This window comes from Thalia democratica, unplaced genomic scaffold, assembly GCF_965202585.1.
Source record: "Thalia democratica unplaced genomic scaffold, ktThaDemo2.hap1.1 HAP1_SCAFFOLD_945, whole genome shotgun sequence".
Lineage (NCBI taxonomy): Eukaryota > Metazoa > Chordata > Thaliacea > Salpida > Salpidae > Thalia > Thalia democratica.
This window is the reverse complement of record NW_028139887.1, coordinates 14,482-40,768: the sequence shown is the minus strand read 5'-3', so window position 1 is coordinate 40,768 and position 26,287 is coordinate 14,482. Positions and strand designations below refer to the sequence as shown.

Genomic DNA, 26,287 nt, shown 5'->3' with positions numbered 1-26,287 from the left:
CATAAGAACTAGAATAAACTTAAACAATATGAAAAAGAAAATAACAAAATAAATTTTAGCCGAAAAAGCAACTGACAGTGGTTTTGTAGGAAGCGAATCGAGCCGACAGTCCTCCAAAAAGCGCGACCCAATTCAACCTGAGCATGTAAGTGCGGTGGCGAAAAATAGCGCCGCAAGTGACAGGTTTGATTTGAATTTAAAATATGAAAGCCTTTAAATATTATGAAATATCTAAATGTTTTACTTATAACATAAAATTTTAGGTCATCTAAAAAAAGACGAACCAAAAAGTTAACTCAACAGCCAAAAGAAAACAAACCTAAAGTGAGTTTTTTTTTACTAGTTTATTCAGCATCAGTATTATCCATTCAGAACTAACCAGTTTTAAATCTTCTCTAAGGGTTTAATTATAGCTGCTGTTTTCATTTACTTTTCAGTAGCTACTATCCAATTCTATCAATATACTTTGCCTGTGTTCGTCTTGCAGCCCAATCATGTATAAATTTTTGTCGAAAATTGTAAGAAAAAGTGGTTTAAGTTTATATTTTTAAAAGTTTTTCCATTGAAATTTGTTTATGACCGAGCTAGATATGATACGTAGGAAATTGCTTTCTAAATTGAGCTTACAAAAATAACGTGATTTTGAAAACACTGTTTTATTTTGATATGGAAATTGCTTTGAGGCATACAAAAGAAAATTGTTATTACAAAAAACTAAACTTAGTAAACTTACTAAACAGTTCTTTTAGCTGTTATTGTGTAACGCATGTTTTGAGTTCTTTGTGTGTTAGATTTTGATGTATTTAAAGATCATTTAAAATAAAAGTCGCATGTAACGTATAAAATTTCCATTATGTTTTACTTGTTACAGTACTACTTTGGTCGCTAGTAATAATTAAAGTAAATAATTATTTCAAAATTTTTAGTAAAAATGTATTCATTGATCTTGTTTTTGTTCACTTGGTTCTTATAACAAAGTTTTATCATTAATTGAATTAAATAACGAAACAGTTTAGAACGAAATACTAAGTAATTAAATATATTGGACAAATTTAACCCTTCGTTCATTACCGTAATCCGTATAACTACAAATCTTGTTTAGTAATAAAATGTAAAACTAAGCAAATTTGACGGTAATGTCTTTAAAAAGCTCATAATATTTATTCGCTACTTATAAATCATTATATTAAAGGCTTAGAAAATTTCGACAATTCAAACAACTAAGTAGCTAAAATATTATTTAAATGCAGTTAAGAAGTTTTTAGTAAATGAACTTGAATTCCCTTGTGCAAATAGATAATAATTGTGTTTTCTATTTTTTATTTATTTTTTGATTATAATTATTACGATAATAAATAGTTCTAAAACAAAATTTAATTATGAAATATTTAAGGAAATATTTTATATCTTGTTTATTACAAAAAAAAATTTGATTTAAATTTATGATAGTTCTAATTGTTACTTTTTTTTGTTTGGTAATTTAATAGATTTTCCTTTAATTTGTTAATGTTTAACAATGAGTAACTGCAGAAACTTTTTGTATATAGTAAAACTACTTTATATTAGTGCTAGTGGCTTTCTTGAAACATTTTAATGTGTATATATTGCAATCAGTTAACAAAAATTACAAGTTCAAAAATCAAGAAATTTAAATTTAAATAACATCGCAACAGCCGATAGAGACTTCGTTCGATGATGAAGTTTCGACAACTTCCACCGTGGCCGACCTCGTGGATAGCAGGGGAAGTTTGAAGTCTCTTCCGTCCAATAAGCAGCTCTCATCCACCACCGGATCCGAGGCTTCCACCGTCAGAAGAAGACCCAAATCTCACAAGATCTCCGAGAACGAGTGAGATTGTTTGAATTGAAATAAGTTCTTTTTGAAATACCAGTTTAAAGGGTTACATGACTTTTAAAATTATTTGCCTGCGTCAGTTTTTTAGACTTTACCCACGGTCGCTTCAGTGCATTTGCACTTAACCCCGCATAGTAAGATCACAACAGCGGTTTCTCGCGACTAAGCCTGCCTGATGAGTCCTAAAAAGGACGAAACCGGTCGTAGGTTGTTTCGGATGCTGTTGTTGTTGGTCGTGCGGTGAAGTTCATTGTTTATTATTTATTTTAAAATTATGACAATAAAATTTTTAGAAAAACTTTAAAGAGACAGTATCTCTGAAATTATTTAAATTTTTTCAAATTTAAAAATGCTAATATAATTCTATTTGATAAGATAATGATGCTTTTTTTGGTTGATTATAAAAAAAAATATTACTTTAAATTATTACATTGTAATAATTTTGAGAATTTATTTCAGCTATACCTCAGAAAATTATTTGATTAAACTTAAATTTAAAAATCTCTTGTGTTTGTTATTAATAATGCTATGATGGTAAAAAATAATTTAAAAATGTTAGGTATTAAAAGATAAAACTAAAAACAATTAAAATTTATTTAAATTTTAATTTACGGAATTTGGATTGTCGAACGAGCATCCAGTAAAATGATCTTGTTAAATTTTGATTAGTTATTTAGTTTAGAACTGTTGTTCTTAAAAAAAACTTTGTAGAGTTTTTTTTTAATTTTAAAGACTGTAATATGTATATGTTTATAACTTTTGTTAGTACTCTAAAAAAGTGTGTTCAAAACAATTAAAAAACATAATTTAATTTTTTTTTTGTGAACTCTATAACTTTTGAAGGTTTAAACAACTTATTATATTTATAATCTGCACAACAAACTTTTAATTTTTTACTATAAAAATATTGTTAGTTACTTTTTTCTACTAATCTTAATACTTTAAAAAACAAACCTGATAACACAACTCTATACGCTAAAAGCATAAGCCCATTATATAATTTGCGGCAACAAGTTTAAATAAACTACACCATAGGTAAAAATTTAACGATACTTGTACAACTTAATAAAAAGAATAAAATATTGTTGAAATAATCAGATGTTTTAAATTCTGTATAGTATGTTAAGCGACATGATTTCAATTTTTTTTAAACCGTTTTTTTGTATAAATATTTCTTTTTAATTAAGTAACGATTAATTTATGTTCAAGTTCATTTAAAATTGTTATAAAGTCTATTTTATGTAAAAAAAAGCGTCTTTGACAATTTCTAAAAAACTTTTTGACAGACCGTCTGATACCGCCCTTCAAACGCTGAAAAGTGAAATAGAAAAACTAAAAGAAGAAGTAGAAAAACAGAAGCAAGAAACTGAAAGGAAGCAGAAGTTGCAAGAGGAAGAAGCTGCTAGAATAAAAGAAGAAGAAGAAAAAGTTTGTAACTTTTTATATGTATAAAGTAAAATTTACTTAAAAGTATGTTTACTAATTTTAAGATAAAATGACTTTGTTTTGTTTATGTGTTAGTAGTCGTTTTTCAAAAGCATGATCTTGAAACAGTTTTCAAACTGATTGTTATGTTAATAAATCTAGAACATTCTTCATTATTTTTCTATTGAAAATTGTTTACCATCAAGGTTAATCTATAATAGTCAAAAGTTTTACAAAAATTTATTCATATTTATATACTTATTTGTTAGGAAAAGTTGAGGTTAGCACACGAGGCCGAAATAGATAAACTCAAGAAAGAAGCGGCTGAATTGAGAAAAATGCAGGAGGAATATAAAAAAGCTCAAAGTGAGAAAAAGCAGGATGACGCTCCATCAGTTAAAAGCTCAGCTTCGAAAAAAAGCGTCAAATCAAGTATAGCAAGCTCCTCGGAAAGTGAAACTCTAAAGAATATCAAAAACGATATACAAGTAAATAATTTTTGAATGTTTACAAAAAGTCCATATAAGTAAAATTAAAAAAAATATGGCATTTGAAAATATTAAAGCTGTTTAATTGAAACGATACACAATAACTTATCTTTATCTGTACTATAAAGTTGGTAAACGATGTACAAACAGTATTTTAATTTTCATTTGTTATTTAAATGTTTTTAAAGTTCAAGTTTGTTAATGAAAGGAAATATTTGTTCAAAAATACAAGGAGTTCTCTTGTTAATTATGGGTGGTGTTTCAGCGTCTGGTTTCTTTTGAGTAAATATTGTTCAATACAATAAACACTGTAGTTTAAATGTTAAATCTTCATTGTGAATATAATATATAATAAATTTGAATTATCAATAAATTGTAGTAGGCATGTATTTTTAAAGCTTAGGTAGCGTTTTTGGTCTAAAACTAAATACAAGATAAAATCTCACAATAGCGGCGCTTCTATTATGACGTAATTATGTTTGGATTTTGTTTGTATAGGTGGCATTAAATCTTTAGTTTGTTTGTAGTTTTGTTTGAAAGTTTGAGAGAAATCGTAGTAGTAAGCCAAACTTAGTATTTCATAATTATAATTTTATGTGTTGTGTAGAATAGTTCAGTTAGCTACTTAAGATTTAAGTTATTTTTTCATTAAAGCTTTTATTAGTAAGCCACCTGCATTTAAATTTTTGATTAAATTTTTGTACTTATTTGATCGATGTGTTTGTATTTTAGATTGCAATATGCAATAATATCTTTGTTTTGAAAAAAATAAACAAAATAAAACAACTGTATAGTTTTGTAGTTTTATTGCGTAAACAAAATTACTTAAACAGCTAGAAAAGATATAGTTTGTTTAATCTAGTTATTATTTGTTTCAGACACTTTTTATAAGTTGTCTAACAGTTGTTATCATATAAATCATTTAGTTTATTATAATACTTAATTAAAATTTTTTAACTAAAGTTGCTGTCAATGTTAGATATTATTATTTATTAAATTATGCCATGGGTACAAATGATGCCTGTTAAATTATCTGAAAGTTTTGATTCTGAATCAGGAATTGAAACTGATGAGTCTGGTAACTCTGAGCTGTCTGAAGATTACAAAAATCAAAGAAGAAAAAAAGTCAAGGCCGACATTAAATACTATGTAATAAATTATACGTATGATAACAATAATACTATTATAATATAATGAGCTTTACAGTACTAATACATACCCACCAAAGCTGAGCGGTTGATAATTTAAACGTTTTGTTGTTAATACACAACTATATTAAAGTTAATCAAATTTAACAAAGACAAGCTTAAGAAAGTTTTTGTTTAAAAAAAGTTTTAAACTAAAGTTATTAAAAAGTAAAAACATTTTTAAGATCTCAAAATTTTTTTAAATAGAATTTTCTTTAAAATCTTTCAAAATATATAAACATTTGTTGTTTATAGTATTTAAAATTAACAGGCACTGAAGCAAGAAGTCAACAAACGATCACAACCAGTTGTAAGTTTTGGAAATGTTGTATTTAAAAATTCTATAATTATTTTATATTATTCTTTTTGTCAAAGCTCGCATAGTAATGAGTACGGTATGTAAAATGTTATGTCGTAGTTTTTCTAATTTCTTTTTATAAATTTTCATGTGTGTTTAAAGATGTAAGGCATATAATATGTTTCTATGTATGTTTTAACAAACATTATAATTAATTGTTTAGGACTTTAGTATACCTAAAAAGTTAAGTTTAATTGAGTTTCATGATCAAAATTTACAGCGACTTTATACTAACAAACAGAAAGCGGTGCACCCGCGCAGAAAAACGACATCAAGTGACAACTTGTCGGATTCAACCCTCACGATCTCCCAAATTAAAAAACCCAGGACCCTCAGGAGCAGATCTCCGGCGAAACTCAGCAGGAAAAAGTCCCGGTCCCTCGTGAACATCCATCCGCCCCAACCACATTTGAACTATGGCTACTGGACTTATGTGCCGGACGCGCCCATCTGGACGACAGCGCCCTTCGGAAGAAGCTACTTGCCACTAGGTGGCCAAAAATATCCGAGCAAAATTTCGCCTGTGAGTAATGTGGTAAGACCGCTAGAAAATAATAACTCGTCTGTGATTATTTCACCCAAACCGTACAACGGTGGCCGGTTGAAAAAAGCCGATGTCTACATACTTGACAACAGTAATAATTCCAAGTTAGTTGGTTTTGTACTAAATAAAATTTGTTTTTCAGGAAATTAATTTAAGTTTGTTGTATCACAAGTTGCATATATAAGTATTTTGTTTATAAAAGTACACATAATGTATTAAATGTTTTTTGTTTTAAATATAACTTAATTTTTTGCTATATAGCTTTTAAAAATATTAAAAAAGTAATCTAAAAAATTAACTTCTATATTTTTCAGTTACTCACCTCAAAATGTTGATACAAGTATAGACTCGATAACATTTGACACATCGCAAATAAAAATAAGCGACAAGTTGAATTCTTCACTGGACAGAGCAATCAGGAGTGCGTTGAAACTTCGCAATAGATCTCAACTCATGTACCGTTCTATTGAAGATGATGTGAATACCTCCAGATTATTTGCTGATTCTTTTTAATGATGTCGTTTGAGATTGAGTTGAGAACTGAATTAACATTAAAAAATTCTAATAAAAAAGTTATAAGCTATCAATGTTTTGAAAACGATGCGGTATTTTTTTTTTCATTGTTTCTATTTAACTATCTTTTTTAGTTAGTAGTAATATTTGCTTTACCTCAGAAAACAAATTTTATAGTAAAATTAGTTAACCAAAGTAAATAAATGTTTACCCTCAGTAGTCTTTCTCATTCAGTGATTAACACAATTTGATGGACTTTACAATGTTATAGCTGTCGATTTCTCACTTATGTTTGTTATTTTTATTCTATGAGTACTTTCTTATTAAGATCACTTGTACTGTGTAGTGACGTGTTTATTCACTGTTGATTTATACTGTGATTTTGATAGACTACATCACATCTTGTCTTAATTAATTGTCATTTGCCAACTTTTTATAATTCTCTTTTTATTGTAAAAATCAAACACATGCCTTTTTTTTAATGAAGAGTCTCTTACGACATTCCTTCTAAACAACTGTGTTTTATTATTTAGTTTTTTGAAATTGTGTACCTTTAAATGCTTCAAATTATTTTTTGTCTAAAAAATCGAATAAAATGTTAGTAAAATGTAGTCGTGTCGTTTTAAAACTTAAAAATATACAAATTAACAAAGTTTTTCTTTTAAACACCCATTTCATACTCTTAAACTAACATATTATCATGTAACTTAAGCTTAGTTTAATAAAAAGAATTGTTCATATGATTTTATTGTTCAAAAACTAAACTAAAGAACTTTAGTTGAAGTTTTATTTTTAAATATGACTACATAGTTTAACTCCGTTCAAAGTGTATATAACAAAATTCACTAATGAAAAAATGCAACTAAATTAAAAAATTGGTATTTTAAAAGAATATTGTAAAATTAAATGACTGCCTAAACTAGAAGAAATAAACGTTAGTTTTGAGTTAAATGATTTTATACAAATTGGACTATTAATTGTATGATTACAAATCATATCTAAAACGGGTCTCAGTTTTATTCAGTACAGAAAGTAAACTCTATTTAATGGGTAAATTAGTAAAAGATAGATACGAAATATTCGGTTTACTTATAAAGCAAAATTTCATAATACATTGCAACAATTTTTAAACTTGTAAAGTTAAGCAAATTAAACTCTTTTCAGTTTGCTTATTCTACTAAAATATTGTACATAAATATTTTTTACCATAGAATAAGAAATGTCAGCAATATTTTTCAGCATAAAAGTATTTCAAAAAAAGCTTTAACATTAAATATTGAAACTACTATAGTTTAAACCTTGTTTAAATATGCAAAATTCACTATAAGTCCAGTAACCTTTAACTTATTAAAACGTAAAGACTTTGTTAATCTTTTTTGTAAACAAATTTATAATATCTATTAAAAAAGAAAAATAATTCAATTTGAAAAGTAAAAATATAAAACTTTATATGATTAATGGACCTGCTTTAAAATATACCTTACGGTTATCGAGTTTTGAGTTATTTGGAATTTTTTGATATAAGCGATTTTAATTTGTTTATAAATTATTTAACTATTATTTTCACTTATAACTCGTTATACCACACTAGAAGTTTTACCACCTTTTTGGAGTAGTGGAAAGTGCTTTAAAGTTTTTATTATTACCAATACATTGATTAAAAAGAGTTAATTATTTTCTAGGTAAAACTACCTCACTGATGTATTCTGTCTTTATCATATTTACATTAAGTTTTGATAGATTACTTTAAGATTGCCAAACTTAAACAAAGTTTTTACTTCAAATAAATACTAGTTTATTAATTCAAATAGTTTTAAGGATGTATTAACTTGTAAACTATACACTATGTAAGTTATACACTAAAAATATAAAATGTAAGAATTGTTTAATAGTAGTCATTACTTATTTAATGAATAAATCGCCAGAAAAATAATTTATAGTTTTGTTTCTCTGTCAAAACAAATACTTGATCACTTTACGATGACAATATAAAAGGTTTTACTATATTAGTTATTAGTTCATTATGGCAACTTTAGATAACGACTTAATTAGTATTTTATATATATATATATAATTTAAAGTTGTTGTCTTTATAAACTTTTTTTGTTTAAAAATGTTTGTTTCACAGGGAGAATATTAAAAAACTAGGATAATCTTATCGTCCGTTTTGTACATTTTAGATTTCATTACTTTAATAATAAACCATAACAAACAGTTAAAAAAATATATTAAGTAGTTCTTTTCCATTAAAATGCCCAAAACGTAACTTATGTCAAGAAAAAGTGAAAAAATTCGGCATTTATATGTTTATATCCAACGAACTGTAAAAAATACTTATACAAGCTAAATAATACTATTGATAGTGTTTAGATGAAAAATTTGTTATTTTTTTATAGCAGATTTATAATTTTTTTAGATAGTTAAAGTTTTTTTGATGTAAAAAGTAAACGTTTTAATTAAAACTAAAAAGGCTCATATTAAAAAACAATAATTCGTTTGTTCTTGTACATTATATAATATCGAAATTTGTATCGCTTTTAACGCGATTTAGAAACTTTAAAACATTTTTAACCAATTTCGGTACCCTTTTTCTTTTATTAAACCACAAGAATTTTAAAATATATTGTCGTTTGTTGGAAGAATAAGAAACATCAAATGCTGCAGGCGTCGTAGTAAACTGGTTCAGACGATAATGAAGCTGTTTCTATTGGTGATTTTGTTCACCGTTGTCAGAATAACTACTGGTAAGATTTTTATATGGTTTTTCGTAGTAGTAAGTTTTTATGATTGTAGGTTTTGTTAAGGTTTATATTTGGAAAAACCAAATCAACTTTAAGACCAAACTTTTGTTATACACTATTTTAAACGACCGTAGGCTTTGGTAAGTTATTTTAATAAATACTGGAAAAGGAAAGTGTTACACATTACATTGTTTTTTAAATGTTGATCTTTTGTTTGTTTTAGTTACTAACTAAGTATTTTTATAAAATTGATGTTTGTTCGTCGCAGGTATTAGATGTCTGACATGTTACAACGCAAGAAGTGACGAGGAATGTAAAGCGAAAGGAAGAGTTGTTGAATGCGATGCCAATGCTTTGGAGGTGAAATTTATTATTTTTACTAAAACTAGTTTAAGGTTCCAATTTTTATATAAAACAAAATTTATGAACATATGGTAAAAAATATATTGAACACAAACGAAATAAAACTAAAGTGCTCAGAAAATATTGGTCTAAAGGACCTGGGTTTACGAAAAGACCTCTCTGTCATCGAGTCGTACACTTGAAATTAAAAAGTATGAGTTACTGTTATTTTCAATATATTTTAAACTTTTTTTTCATTTAAGAAATATCTTAAGTATTATAATTGTTTTCGTTAAAAACTAAAAACAGAGTTTTTTATTAATTGATTTTACACAGGGAAAACTTTATTATAGACATTAATTTAGAAAAATTGTTTTGATATTAGTTTTCTAAAGCAATATTCTAAAGTTTATTTTGTATTTTTCAATATATACAAAATGTTTTACTGAATTATATGTTGTTATAAAACATATATTGTTTTAAACCAATATTGTCATTTAAGCAAACTTATTTTTTATAATGTAATTTAGAAACAAGATACTTGTTTTTTTAATGTTGTTGTAATTGATTTTTTAAATAAATATTTCTACATTAATTAAAAAACAACGTTTAAGTTTGGTTTTGTAGGGAAACCAGCATTTAAAACAAATTGATCAATTACATGACAGTGTTTATCAGATTAAAAACCCATAAAAACTTCATTAGAAAGATTACTTATCTAAACCATAAAATCTTGAACTTAACAATGTTTCTTGTATAACATGACACAGTAGGAAATAATTTTTCAAAAGATCCTTTTGTACCATTTTAGGTAACAAATTTTTTTTTACTAAACTTAACTTTTTTTAAATATTATTTAAATAATTAAAAACTATTCATTTTGTTTTGCTGCTAATTGTAATAACTTACCCAAAAACATAGTTCTTAAACTTTACTTAAAAATCAGCTGACAGATTTTGAAATATATATCTATTAAAAGGTTGGCTGTTTAAAAAATAAATTTAGAGTAAAATTCATAAGTTACATTTATAAGATGTTGTATATATTTCTAAATTTGTACACGAGAATAACTTCAATATTTTTTTACCGTGTTATGTTAAGTTGGACTTTACAAATGGTTATAAAACTCAACACTTTATACTAATAAAGTTTACAGCTGTTTAGCTTTGCTATATACAATCAAATTTAACTTCTACGAGAATAAAGTACATCATTTTTATTTACAATAATTTGTTTAAAAAAATTGTTTTTTTTTTTCATTTGTTGCTGAAGTTTTTTGACAGAAATAAAAATTGATATATGAAGACAAAAACTATCATAAAATAACACATACTGTATAAACCTATTATAAATAAGTTAAATCAATCAAATTATTGTTCAAAAATGAATCAATGAACTAGGTATCACAATAACAAAGCGTTCTATAAAACAAAAAATATATATAAACATAACTACAAGTTACAAATTCTATTCATATACATTTGAAACTCTTTATGACTGTATCGAATCGCTTAGTTGATTATTTTAACAGTACAGGTTTATCAATTTTAATTCTAAAAAGTAGTTGTAAAGAAACCCTTTTCAAAAAAAAGCAAATTTTTTTTTTAAGTAAGTGAAAGTACAATCTATAAGCAAACTTAACATGCTTTTTATAAATGGTAAACCATAGGTTCAGTGACTTTTTACTATGTACAAAGTTTGTTAAAAAATCAAAGTTTCAGGAAATTAATAGAGCTTTTATCACAGGATGCGTGTCAAAATAGCATAAGAAAAGACGGCAGAGGAGTTCTGATCACAAAAACTTGCAAGCAATCCACTGCCTGCTACAACAACTTTGAACAGGTTTGTATGCTGTTTCTTTGGAAGCTGAAATACTTTCACATCTGTTTCTGTGGAAGATTTAATACATCGGAATGTCACCATAGAATTTTTAGAACTTTACTATATGACATAACTAGAAAACCATTTGTGGCAAGCTATAAAAAAAAAATTTTACATGTACAAAATAAATTATGATGCTTGTAAACCATAACAAAATATATACCAAAATTATTTGATAAACTCATTTAAGTATTTTTGATGGATACGTTTTAAAAATACAGAAGCGTTTAAAAAATAGTTTTTATATATTCAACAAAAGTATTTAAAATAAAAAAAGTAGACATAACTTGCTTTTATTTTCAATTTATTTTTTGTGAACATAGTTATCATTTAAATTCGTGCTTTCGTTACTAATAACAAATATTTTTTTGAATTATTTTCTGTAGAAAGTTATAAAAGATTATACTAACAAGTTTTTGTCTAATATTTATAAAATTAAAAAGGGATGAAGGTAGTCTTCCTCTTTTGATTTTAAAGACCGGACATAATTGAATTTTAGATAATCAAAAATAAAGTTGGTTAGAACCATCAACAAAAATAAGTCTCAGTCTTATACAAGCACTTTGAAGAGATCTTTCGTTTATTAAAAAACAAACATTTTCAATTCTGTAGAAAACAAAAAAATATACTGGCAACTAAAGAAAATTAAGTACCGTAAATTAAATATTTTTTGTAAAATTTAAAATTAAACAAAAAACTACCATTTTATTAAAATACTGAATTTCATACTTTTACTTCAATATAATGGAACACTTATACTTGAGATTAGTCAATAAAGTTTGATATAATTTTTTCAATTTGAGAAACTGAGAAAACGTCACTTTAGAAAATTATTTTTGTTTACTGTAACTAAGAAAAACTATTTCTATAAACAACAAACTATTAAAAAAATCCCCTAATATTGTACTTGATAAAAAAAATTTTGATGACATTTTGAATTTTTTATTAAAACTATTCCTTAAAAACATATCGAAAATTTATACATTGGACAGACTAAGAACAGCTTTACTAAGAGGTGGAATGCCCACAGAAAAATATGGAAAAACAATAAAAATAAACTAAACCATGAAATAAAAGACCAATTTGCTCTAATTATACATTAAAATAAATTTCTCAAAAAAAGTATACCAGAACAGATTGAAAATGCATACACAGTCCAGTTTTTATAAAGCCCTATAAGAACTAAATTAGACTATACAGAACAATGGTGGATTGAAAAACTTAAGGCAAAAGTTAATTTAAACAGTATTTTTAAAGAATAGTTTTAATAAAAAATACAAAATGTCATCAAATTTAACTTTTTTTTATCAAGCATAATATTAGGGGATTTTTTTAATTGTAGATTAGAAAAAGAACTGTTTTTTTTTTTCAAAATGAAGTAAATTTTTTCACAAAAATTGAATGACAAATAAACTTGACTATCTTTAAAACCACAAATAATAACTAGTGTAAATGTTAATATCAACTTTAAACGTTTTCTAGTTAACAACAAGTTACGACACACTTAACCTTTTTGTTACTCTATTATAAACTTACTAAGTTTATTTTTTGAACAAATATAAATTTACAAATAAAGTTTAGTAAGTGCAATGATGATTTCTATGTGTAAAGTTCTTTGTAATTTTTGTTGTATTTCTGTTTATTCTTCTTTTTTAAGTTTGTATAAACCGATTAAAACGAGTAAAACTATCTTTTAATGACAGTAAACAGTATGTAAAGTATTACGTACAAGTTAAGCAAGTTAACTAAAGATAACTTTTTAATTTACTGTCAAAATATTTATAAACTCTATTCAAACATGAGAAAGTTTAAAAAATACTTTATACATTTAAGCATCTAGATTTTATTTAAATTTTGTTACATTTTGTGTACCATTAATCAGAAATATCAATAATTTAATGTAACCTAATCTTTTTATTTTTTATTTTGATAGCCAAACCTTACGAAAAACAATATGTATTACATTGTTGAAACTGCTAATTTTGAAATTTTTATGCTGTTTTAAGTTCTTATTTTAAAGCCAATATATAAACAGTATAAATAATTTCAAGCATTTATTTATTGAAACATAATTTATTAACCATAACAAAAAAGTCGACGCTCAAAAAAAGGTTCAAATGGCTCATGTAAACTATGTTGTTGTGAAATCCAAGTCATTAGTTGTAACATAGTGAAATTTAATAAGTTTGTAAACATTAAAACGTTGTTTTGCATATATTTCATTACTATTTAGTTTTTTTAAATACTGACTGTTTTTGTCAGAATCCCCGAGATGCGTGGACTAAGATGCAATGCAACATGTTTTATGACCACGTGGTCTGCAGGTGTTGCTGTTACCATGACAACTGCAATCTTAACACTCATACATGCTCAGAAGGTTGTCTCCTAGAAATTTTCTTTTTTTTAAACTTTGTATTACAAATACTCAAGGCCTTTATAAATTGAATTACTTAAGTTTGTTTATTAAGTGAAACTTCATATATAAAATATGTATACAATGATATTAAATTAATCAGGGGTCGGCAGCATTTTATAAGCAACAAGCCAACTTTTTTATAAAAAGTTGCTTGTGGGCCGCACTGTATGTAAACAAGTTTTTCACGGGCCACAGTTGTCTAAAATAAATATAGTGATAAATGAAGTACTTCATTAAATAAAATATTCAATAAGAAAGAACTAATAATTATTAAATATGTAATTAAGAGCCAAGTTATGAACTATTACAACATTGTTTTTATTCTTAACAAGATAGTAAGTTTTAAGCTGAAAAATTACACTAAAAATTTTTGTATTGAAGGTTGCTGCAGTTTAACGATCTCCGATTTACTTTTATGTAAACATATAGCTTTATAGTGTAAATTATTGAAGCTTCAATAAATTCTAAAGTCTTTCGTTCTTTTGAAATAGAGATTTCATAAACGAAACTATACTTTTTGTACAATTTTCGTTCAACATTAAATTTTGTATACTGAAAAACAATCACAAATTTGCTTACATCCATAGAAAGCTAAAACAGAATATTTTATCGGTTTCAGAGTTTAAAAAACTTTCAAGACTTTATTTCAATAATGAAAGAGTTTTTTGATAAACTTTGTAAACGATTGTAAATAAAAACAATATAATAAGTAAAAATAAACTTTCTAATATAAAATATTTCAGTTTTTACAGTTCTTTGAGGTATTGATTATACTCTTAAAAGTAACTAAGATTAAAGAAAAACGATTTACACCGTGAAACAATTTAATTAAGAGAAATGTTTTTAGAGATAGTTATAATTATATATTTAGAGCAACAAAATTTGATTAATGTGTTTTCACTCTATATTCTTTCTTCGTAATGAATGTTCATACAAAATAATTTAAAGTATAAAAATTGTCTACAAGCGCAAACCTAAGTTTTAACCATCATTAAACTTATTTGTCTCCTGTTAAATAACTTTTTGCATTTAACAAGAAAATTAAACCAAAACTTTGTGTTTGTGAACTAAAAAAAAACATTTGAAATTTTTAAATTATATAAATTTCATCATAAAACGATAAATTAACATTTTGTAAAAGTATCAGTATCTAAGTCTTTTCTTTCATATACTGGGAGAAAAAATAAAAAATTTTATAATGTTAAGTTTTAACCGCATCATTTAAAGTTTTTGACTAGAAGCTACCGAGAGCTTGTGGTCATTTAATTGATTTGGTCTAAACTTCCTGTAAATAAAACTTAAACTATCTTTAAAAACATTTTTTTGTTAAAACCCTGTGTCAAAAGTAAAGTTTGTAGTAGTCTCACGAGCTGTACTTAAGATATTATAAAACAATTACGGTTGTTTATAGAAATTCTAACCACTATTGGAACTAGAATGATTGTTTAAGATTAAGTCTTATACTAAAACTGATTTTAGATTGTAGAACAACTAAAATACCAAGCAATGGTAAAAGAGAATGCTCGTACAAAGAAAGATATACTGAGTTGAAGTCTGTGTGTACGTATAATTGCAATAAAGGTAATGTTCTGTATAAAATTAAGTAGAAAAATATTGAATAGAAATAACAATATTAATAATAATAAATTGTGTAGTGAGGAAATTTTATCATTAAAAAAGTTTAGTAACATATAGAAAAGTATAAAGTAATTTGACACTGGCTTAGATATTAGTTACAGAAAGTTATTTGAAAGATTCTTACGACTAGTTTTAGTTTTTTGATTTAACTTACTAGACACTTTGTTCGAAAAATAGTTTAGATATAGAGTTTGAACTACTAAAAATAAAAAATATCCCATAGGTTATACTCTAATTGGTTCATCAAAATCAACTTGTGAAAGTAATAATGGAATTACAAAGTGGTCTAAACCAACGCCATATTGTAAAGGTTACCAATTTATAACTATTTATTATTGTATGGTATAAACATAGTGAAAACTTAGTCTGATTTAGTAAGAAAAATAAAATGGATAAAATAGAAAAAATATGTCTGTTTATGAATGGTAAGCAATATTTTTAATGGGTTCGAACTTCAATTAAGTGTTTTGGATTAAAATGTAAATTTTAACAACTAATCAGTGACATTATAAATTTCAAAATTGTTTTTTAACGCATAATACTTTCTTTTTACAATGAAACTTAAATCAAATTAAAAAATATCTAAAGCAGTTTTAAACATCTTTTTACAGTGACGTCATGCAAGCCAGAACACAAGGCAATGTTCAATGGAAGAGTTGTTTGTAGTGATTCAAACAATAGAGGTTCTGTTTGCAAGTTCACCTGTAGATACGGGTTCAGAAGAATTGGAAAATTTTCTTTAACTTGCCGTAAGTATCTTTAAATATTTGTTGTAAGTAATGGATTTAAAGTTGAGATTTGACGTGAACAAAAAAAAATCTTTTACACTTGTTTTTATGTACAAACGTATTTAATTTACCAAAATTTTACATAACTTTTTTTTTCAAGAACATCATACTAAAATTCTTGAACAATGTTTAATATAATATTTTATATAAATACTGTATCTAATTACTAAAACTTTCAAAAATTTTTCAGAACTATACATTTTCTGTTTCAAAATATCTTACCACTATAATGTTCACTGATACTTTTTGTACTTAATTTTTTTTTAACTAGTAGGCTAATTCAAAAGTTTGAAAAAATAAAAAGTTTTATTTTGGTTTATAGTCTCGATCTCAACAATTATTTAAAGCTTAAAAAATTAGTAATACTTCTTATAAAATTATAAGTGTTATAAAATTTATATCTAGAAGAGTACAAACATATACTTAATTTGATTTGACAATAAACCGTTATATTTAACACGAATTTGGTTATGAAACTAATAAGGGTGGTGAAACATAGAGTTTTTTAATAATTATATGTGAAAGTTTAGTATTAAGCTACAAAATACATAGGTAATAAATTTTGTTTTTTCTTACTTAGAGTATACTGACCTTAAATATAAAACAGCAAGTAAAACTTAAAATACATAAAATTTAATGAGACTAAAATGTTTATTGATTTAATTATAAAGTTGACACAAATAAATGGAGCGGTAGGCCGCCATATTGTCAGTCAATAAGATGCAACCCGCCAAGAACCAGTTTGAAAAACGGAATGGTCAGATGTACTAACTACAATGTTGTTGGAAGTGTTTGCAGGTAAACTATACAAGTTAAATTATATTTAAATTTAACTTTATATGTCATGTAAATTTCTTATGTACATAAATTGTTAGTGTCGTACAAAATTTGTATTTTTTGTAAACTAGTTTTATATATTTCTTTGCACCAAAAAAGAAGTTTTTGAGAAAGTAAAAAAAAAAAAGTACAAAATTACTTTTAAACCAATTAGCTCATAAAGTAAGTATGAAAATGAGGTAAATTAAAATTACATTAGTTAGAATAATATTCCTTTATAGCGGAAGCGGTCGGTCGTTTTATATAATACTATTACAATTAAATTCGTCATTAAGTAATTCGGTTTTCACAAACTCTTCTAACAACGAAATACACTATTGTATAAAATGTTTCAGGTTTCAATGTAACTTCGGTTATGAACTTAAAGGAAGGAGGTTTTCAAAGTGTTTGGATGATGGTGATAAAGACGTTATTGGAAAATGGAACACAAAAGTACCTACTTGTATCTGTTAGTAAACTTATAACTGTTGTGGTGAATTTAGCTTAAAACTAAAAAAAATTGAAATAAATTAATATAATATATCAGGGGTGGGCAAACTGCTGTCAGGAAAGCAAACATTTTTTGCCCCCGACGTGCTTTTTAGTTAAAATATAAAATTACATTATTTGTATTTTAACTAAAAATCACGATGGGGGCAAAACATGTTAACATAATTTTAAGCTAGTTTAAAATGAAAATTTATATATATGCTTTTTTTTTTTGTTTTTGCGTAAACTGCTACCTATTTTATTTCTATTTTGTTATATATTTGCCCTTGTGTATTTTTGTACTATAATGACTTTTTGAAAACTGTTGCTCCGAAGAAACCCTTCATTAAAAATTATCAGCTTTTCATAAAAGACAGCCAACTGATATAAAGTAAGTTAAGATCTCTAAAATTAGAAAAACTAAAAATCAACTAAAACTAATCAAATTAAATTCCAAACAACTTTTGAACCAAAATTATTCTGTTAAAGCAGGTAAAACTTTTTGGTTTGGTTTTAAATTTTTTGCTCTCAAATTTAGACTTTAGAACTTGTTTAATATTTTTTATATAATAAAATCAGTATATGAATTGTTTATTTTTTTTTAAGTTTAAATAAAAACTTAATTGAAGGAACAACTTCATTATACTTATCTAATTTTTTTGGGGTTTTTTAATTTTATCTGTGGTCAATTTACATATTGCTAAAAATTTAAATGGTTTTTTAATTTTTTAAAAAGCCATTTTTTATCTGGTTTGGCCAAAAAAAAGAATTAATAAAGTGATTTATAATCTTCAAGTTTTATACTTATACAATTTAATCTGATTATAATATAAATTATTTTACAATTTATACTTTGATTTTTTCATTTAAATTCTTTCGTTACTTTTTTCTCATGATACAAATTTAAGGTTAGAAAAGGAGTTTAAGAACACCAAAAACATATTTTTCTTAATAGCTAAAAAAAACGATTTTTTTTCTTTAGTAAACTTTAGTAAATTTTAGAGCTAGTTAAACACCCCTAAACAAGTATTTTCTACTGCAGGTTTTTAAATAAAAATTGTCCAAATTTTCTACAAGTTTAATTGTAGTAAACGAAAATAATTACAGTGGTCAAACCAAAATGTAAGCCGGTTGGGCAAATCGCAAACGGGAAGGTCACTTGTTCGTCGGGTAATGACTTGAAAAGCACCTGTTCGTACGAGTGTGACTACGGATACGGTCTGATTGGTTCCTCGGAAACCACGTGTGGAGGAATAGGAGAACCTGATTGGTCAAATAAACCTCCAACTTGCAAATGTGAGTTTTTTAATTGTAAATGATTATTTTCAAACTAAAACTATTTTTTGATCGTTTAAAGTAAAAAAATAAAGTCAAAATAAACTAAGCAAATATTATTGCTTCAACGTTTAAATAGCTAGTTAGTATAAAAAGTTGTACAATTTTTTTAAAAGTTTTTCAGGTTTTCTCACCTGAAAATTCACCATTAGTAGTTAAATGACTATTAGTACTATTAATACTATATAATCGAACTGCATTAAGATAAGCACTACTGTTGTAAAAAAAAAAAATTTGTGTTAGTTTAAAAATAAAACAACTATAATAGCAACTACATCGTAAATATTTTTTTTATTGGAACGTAGAAGCTTTTAAGTTTTATGCTTATTTTAAAATAATGGTCTTTAACATATTGTAAACTATCCAGTCAGTACTTAAATAATTTTTGTGAAGATTAAAAACCAACTTGTTTTAATTTCCAAATTCTAGCTACTGTCAAATTTTAATCAAACAATTGTTGCTTCTTAGAATGAATTATAAGTTTAGATTGAAAAATAAATACGTTTTACTTTATCAGTACTACAATGTAATGGTCTTGTGCCACCATTAAATGGAGAAATGCTCTTTTGTGAACCAAAAACAAAGTATGGTATTGACCACTCGTGTTTTTTTAACTGCAATGAGGACTTCCTGATAAACGGGAGATCAATTATCACTTGCTACGAAGTAGGATCAGGTGTAGCTGATTGGGATGACAAAGTACCTACCTGTGAACGTTCGTTTTATTTTTTAATACTTCTACAGTACGTTTTGTACATATTTAAAAAGTTATATAGCATTAGAATAGTTAATAAAATAAATAAGTAAATGACTTTAAATATATGAATGTAAAGCTAATTCAACTAAATTTTGATAATAAAGTTTTAAAACGTACTTTTGAGTTTTATTTTTAAATGTTTAAAATAAACTTAATTACTCGCATAAATAGCGATTACATGCAAGAAGAGAGGCGATATACTGAATGGAGAGAAAAAGTGCACTAACTCCAACATAAAGGGAAGTGTTTGTTCTTACACCTGTAATATTGGATACACCTTAATTGGAGAAAGCACAATAGCTTGCTTAACTGACGAGCAAAAATTTGAAGCTGCAAAGTGGGAATTCGATCAACCGATATGTAAAGGTTTTTACTATATAACAAAATTAGTTTTGTATTTTGTTGCATATACAACTATTATTGTAAAAGCTGTATTTATTTAATTGATATTCTTGAAGTATTGGTTATAAAATTGTAATAGAGATGTTATTTATACTAACGAACAAATACTCTTTTTTATTATACACCTTTAAATGTATATTTATATACTGAAATAAAATTGCTACAAACTTTTGAAACTTAGATAACTAGTAGTGATACAATCCAGTACTTGTAAAGGTACTTTTTGCTAATTTGTTTTTGAATAAATGTCGGGCAAATCGCAAACGGGAAGGTCACTTGTTCGTCGGGTAATGACTTGAAAAGCACCTGTTCGTACGAGTGTGACTACGGATACGGTCTGATTGGTTCCTCGGAAACCACGTGTGGAGGAATAGGAGAACCTGATTGGTCAAATAAACCTCCAACTTGCAAATGTGAGTTTTTTAATTGTAAATGATTATTTTCAAACTAAAACTATTTTTTGATCGTTTAAAGTAAAAAAATAAAGTCAAAATAAACTAAGCAAATATTATTGCTTCAACGTTTAAATAGCTAGTTAGTATAAAAAGTTGTACAATTTTTTTAAAAGTTTTTCAGGTTTTCTCACCTGAAAATTCACCATTAGTAGTTAAATGACTATTAGTACTATTAATACTATATAATCGAACTGCATTAAGATAAGCACTACTGTTGTAAAAAAAAAAAATTTGTGTTAGTTTAAAAATAAAACAACTATAATAGCAACTACATCGTAAATATTTTTTTTATTGGAACGTAGAAGCTTTTAAGTTTTATGCTTATTTTAAAATAATGGTCTTTAACATATTGTAAACTATCCAGTCAGTACTTAAATAATTTTTGTGAAGATTAAAAACCAACTTGTTTTAATTTCCAAATTCTAGCTACTGTCAAATTTTAATCAAACAATTGTTGCTTCTTAGAATGAATTATAAGTTTAGATTGAAAAATAAATACGTTTTACTTTATCAGTACTACAATGTAATGGTCTTGTGCCACCATTAAATGGAGAAATGCTCTTTTGTGAACCAAAAACAAAGTATGGTATTGACCACTCGTGTTTTTTTAACTGCAATGAGGACTTCCTGATAAACGGGAGATCAATTATCACTTGCTACGAAGTAGGATCAGGTGTAGCTGATTGGGATGACAAAGTACCTACCTGTGAACGTTCGTTTTATTTTTAATACTTCTACAGTACGTTTTGTACATATTTAAAAAGTTATATAGCATTAGAATAGTTAATAAAATAAATAAGTAAATGACTTTAAATATATGAATGTAAAGCTAATTCAACTAAATTTTGATAATAAAGTTTTAAAACGTACTTTTGAGTTTTATTTTTAAATGTTTAAAATAAACTTAATTACTCGCATAAATAGCGATTACATGCAAGAAGAGAGGCGATATACTGAATGGAGAGAAAAAGTGCACTAACTCCAACATAAAGGGAAGTGTTTGTTCTTACACCTGTAATATTGGATACACCTTAATTGGAGAAAGCACAATAGCTTGCTTAACTGACGAGCAAAAATTTGAAGCTGCAAAGTGGGAATTCGATCAACCGATATGTAAAGGTTTTTACTATATAACAAAATTAGTTTTGTATTTTGTTGCATATACAACTATTATTGTAAAAGCTGTATTTATTTAATTGATATTCTTGAAGTATTGGTTATAAAATTGTAATAGAGATGTTATTTATACTAACGAACAAATACTCTTTTTTATTATACACCTTTAAATGTATATTTATATACTGAAATAAAATTGCTACAAACTTTTGAAACTTAGATAACTAGTAGTGATACAATCCAGTACTTGTAAAGGTACTTTTTGCTAATTTGTTTTTGAATATTGTAGTTGTAAAAAATAACAAATTACGTCAGAGGTGACGTGCAACCCCCCTCACATCGCCCCTGATTTTGGTGACGTCGTATGCTCAAATGGAAACTTGCACGGATCCGAATGCACTTTCTCCTGCCCAACAATCGAACATGTGCTGATCGGGAAGGACGTGTCAACTTGCTACGATGACGAAAATGGTGATCTCAACGGAAATTGGAACAATCCTGCACCCGTTTGCAAATGTCAGTTTTACATTTTTTCAATTATTTTGAATTAAATAGTTTTTTAAATTTTTTGTATTTTATAATTTAATACAAAAGTAAATTATCTTTTAAAACATTAGTTTTTTGACAGTTTAATTAAAATTTAGTTTATTTTAATGATAATATACAATTTCTTAACTTATACTTCAATAAAAACTCTGTTTTAAATCAAAAATGAAACAAAAATAAACTGTAACAAAAAATACTAGTTTAAAAACATTTATTGATATAAGGAGTTTTAAAACTAAATTTATGCTCTACTTTAAATGGTTGCTGTTAAACTGTATCAAAAATATCTCAAAAAAAGCTATTAGTTCTGTAGTTTTTTAATTTCAATAACTTTAATCAGTTTTTAGTAAAACATTATTAAATACCACTAAGTTTTTCTATATATTTTCATAAGTACAACTTTCATCAGTGGTCGATTGCGTGAACAAGCCGACTGATTTCTACCAAGGGTCGGTTATCTGTTCAGATGGTCAGAACCTGGGTTCAGTATGCTCGTTCAAATGTTCGGTCAACTACCGACTTGTAGGACCACTTCAGTCTTCATGCGTGCTGAATTCCGACGGCACGATGAGCTTCGATCAACCGTCACCTGTTTGTAAGGGTAATTACTGTTTAACTACAGCTAGTTGTTTAATAGTGTATAAGATTTTGCTTATGATAAGAACTTAGATGATATAGTACATAAAAAAGTACAAAAAGTAACAATACGTTTTCAAAACATTTGCAAATGAAATAACAAGAACTAATAAAACTACTAAGTTAAACATTTTTGTTATTTGTGTCCATGGTGAAAATATTAAACAAAAGTTGTTTATCTAATGACAGAAAGTTTGATATATTTTGCTAATAATTTTTTTTTACAAGCCCGAATATTTTAAAATATGTTAAACTTATAAGACATTAAAAAAAGTCAACAACAAATTATTGACTAATTTATGGTCAATAGTACAAAAAATCTTAACAAAGTAATCATAAAATTCGTTTGTAAGTTAAATGTAGACAATATCTACTAGAAATAACACAAACTTGCTTTTTTGAAGTTTTTTAACTAAGTTTAACCTTAAATATTTGGTACAAACTAAAGGAAAAAAGACTAAAACTAATTAAAACTTTTTAAAGTCAGATATTTTAGTTGTGCATCATATGTAAGTATGAAATTTTTTCTATAGACACAAAAGAAGTTTTAACAAAGTACCAAAGTTCATACGGCTGAGCTTAAAAATTAAACTACTTAAACAGCTATAACCTGCAAGGACCAGGGAACGTTAGAGCACGGTTTTTATGAATGTACAGATGGCAACAAGGTAGAATCTGATTGTGAGTTCACTTGTCAGGGAGATTATGTTGTTTATCCTCCTTCCAGCTTCATTAATACGTGTCATTTTGACGCTGAAAGGGAAAAATACGAATGGAGTCTTCCAAAACCTTGTTGTACTAGTTGGTATTAAAAAAAAATTCAATGTCTAGTATAAAATAAATAACTTTCATTCTTTTTACGTAGTAAAAAAAACATTATTCTAAAGCTTTATAACAAAAAAAATGTTATAATTTTTTTTGTAAACTAGTCTTAAAAGAAAAAACTAATTTATTATATTTAATTAATCTCACAATTTTATCCAATATTAACTTATTTGAAATTTACTTGAACATATAAAAAACTGTTGTTTAGTTAGTTTCAAAAATAATCTTTTTAACGCAAAAGAGAATTTTTTTTCAATTGTGTAACGTAATTTCTAACTAAAGACTTTAAAATACTTGGTTAAATCATTAGCAATGTAAACATATATATAATTTTTTCAATATATCAAAACTCTTTCATAGAGCCTTGCCCTCCTTTCATAAACAAAGACATACTAGTAGCAATGGATACTTCATATGGACTTAACACTCTTGAATTCACCCTTGAACTTCAGTTTCTTTCAGACTACTTTAGGTATTTTTGGGTTACTTGTACATTTTTATCTAATACGAATGTAAAATAAAGGTAATTTAGTTTAAACAGTTGAGTTTGACTGATTAATTTTTGTATTTTATACAAATATGAACTTAGAAAGTAAAAAGCTTACTTTTACTTAGAATTTTTTAGAATATAAAACTACATGATGTTTAATGAAAAAGTTTCTATTTTTTATCAACAATAAACATTTAAAGTAGCTATTATATTTAGTAAATACTAAATAAGACACTGTATTAAAAGTTTACACGTTTTGGCTAAAAATCTCAAAGAAATATCTTGTTTGAAATACTCTTTTTTTTATTAACAGAAAATTTATAATCATTTAAATTGTACAATCATTTAACGGTTTAAATAACACTTAAATACTAAAGATCGTTCTTTTATGTAAAAAAAGTATGAAAAAAGTACTTTAAATTTTCTCCGAGCACTAAAAGTCAGCCTGATTAACTAACAGAGCAAAGTTTACTACAATTAGTTTTACTATGAAAAGATTAGTAAATAAAATACTATCCTAAACTAATAACAAAAAATATAGTTCTTATGACAAAAACAAAGACTTGGGCAAAGTGTCGATCATGAGGTATGGAGAAGAGGAAAGTAAATTTATATTTGAGGGTAACCATGGCGCAATACTTGCATCAGATCTGATAGAAAACCAGACGTACTCGTACTCAACCGAATCAGTAAAAAGTAATTTTACATGAATATTAAAGTTTTTAAAGATATTATAGTTTTTAAGTAACTAACTCAATTTAATAATAAAAATCTAAAACAAAAGCATTGCTTACTTATTTTAAACCAAACAAAAGTTTAAATTTTACGTATAATTTCAGGAACAGATAAACTGAAAATGTTGGATGCTATTTTGGAACACCAAAATAATAATGATTTCGGTTTTGCGGCAAGCAGTCTGGAGAAGGCAGCTCTTATTATTGTGACATCACCAGCAACGACTTTCAACTCACAAATAAAAAGACGTGCTGAAGAAATAAGACAATCAGGAGTTGATGTGAGATTTTAGTAAACTAGACTGTTATGTAAAACCTTTTTTTTCAAGAAAGTATAGGATCAAAGTTAATTTATTTTCTATATTTTAAATAACTTCAAGTATAATTATACAGGTATTTACTGTGGGTATTGGAAAGAGTAACGAAATTTTGCAGTTAGTTAAGTCAATCACACCAGACGAAGAAAGGTACAAAATTTTAAACAATCACGAGGAACTTATTGAAAACTTTGATACCATTTCTACGGTTTTTTGTCCAGAGCCTTGCTCTTAAACTCTAAAATGTTTTAGATATTTTTCTTTTCTTTTTCTTTTATCTGTACCGTCTTATGATTCTAATTTGAAAAAACGTGTTATTTTCAGATTAGGATTACTTCAATACCACACTTTAAATTTTTCTAGAAACAATATTCTAACTATATTTTTGTATTTCAAAGTTTTAATAATAATAATAAACTATTAAAAGGAGCTTGACTTTTAAAAGCTTAGGCGTACGTAACAGTATATATTTAAGGAATAAAATGCCGTTGATTTCTTTGTTAAAACTATTAAAGATTGTTAGGGTATTAGTTATTAATTGATATCTATATACTTTTCACATGTTGTTTGTTTACAAACTTAGCGTCGTTTATTAAATAAACCTTTCTACTTTATTGCACAGCTTAAATTAGTGTTTATTTTTATAGAATGTTAAATCTAAACTATGGTGTAAAAAATTAATAACAAAAAAGCAGTTTTACTAGCATAAATAAAGTACAACTCTAAAAAGTCCTACTATTTTTATTGAACTAACTTTGTAAATTTATTATGTAGATAGCCAGGAATTAAAGCTAAAACCACTTTAGGTTAAGTTTTACAGATAATTATTTATAAATAACTTTTAAATTTTTAAATAGGAAACGTAGTATAAATGTATAAACTATTAAATTATTCAATATAAAATTTATGAAGATTTATATAAATTCTAAAACTGTAAGTAGTCGAAAATGTAAAATAACATTTATTAAAAAGAAATATTCTATTTTTTGTTTTAGCTAATTTCGAAGTTATGCTTTTCAAACAATATTTTTAAAACATAGTTAAATAATATTGTTTATTTTTTTTTTAGTTAGAGAATTATGGTACATTTTGTTTTTTTTAAGAACATTTTGTAAAACATGTTTCATAATTATTAAAACTTAAAATAGCGTTTGCGGATTTCACAGTCTAATTTACATCACAAAATTTGGTAA

General features: G+C 25.8%; 2 protein-coding genes across 2 annotated transcripts; both read left to right on the top strand.

The window, feature by feature from the left end:
* Window positions 1-59: 59 nt before the first annotated feature.
* On the top strand, window positions 60-6,457 carry LOC145847470 (uncharacterized; the record flags this gene model as incomplete). Its single annotated transcript, XM_082953610.1, has 8 exons — window positions 60-183; window positions 264-324; window positions 1,674-1,849; window positions 3,142-3,283; window positions 3,550-3,768; window positions 5,227-5,265; window positions 5,555-5,961; window positions 6,172-6,457. Coding segments are annotated over 8 exons (1,367 nt in total), but the record flags the coding sequence as incomplete, so codon positions are not given.
* A 2,582-nt stretch (window positions 6,458-9,039) lies between these two features.
* LOC145847469 (P-selectin-like) lies at window positions 9,040-25,329 on the top strand. The gene is made up of 20 exons (XM_082953609.1): window positions 9,040-9,114; window positions 9,380-9,471; window positions 11,200-11,295; window positions 13,597-13,711; window positions 16,000-16,137; window positions 16,848-16,974; window positions 17,349-17,461; window positions 18,589-18,777; window positions 19,334-19,531; window positions 19,745-19,939; window positions 20,218-20,388; window positions 20,945-21,142; window positions 21,355-21,549; window positions 21,862-22,062; window positions 22,502-22,693; window positions 23,332-23,529; window positions 23,914-24,025; window positions 24,585-24,739; window positions 24,883-25,058; window positions 25,171-25,329. The coding sequence occupies exons 1-20, from the start codon at window positions 9,063-9,065 to the stop codon at window positions 25,327-25,329; spliced, it is 3,072 nt and encodes a 1,023-aa protein (XP_082809735.1). The 5' UTR covers window positions 9,040-9,062.
* Window positions 25,330-26,287: the final 958 nt, after the last annotated feature.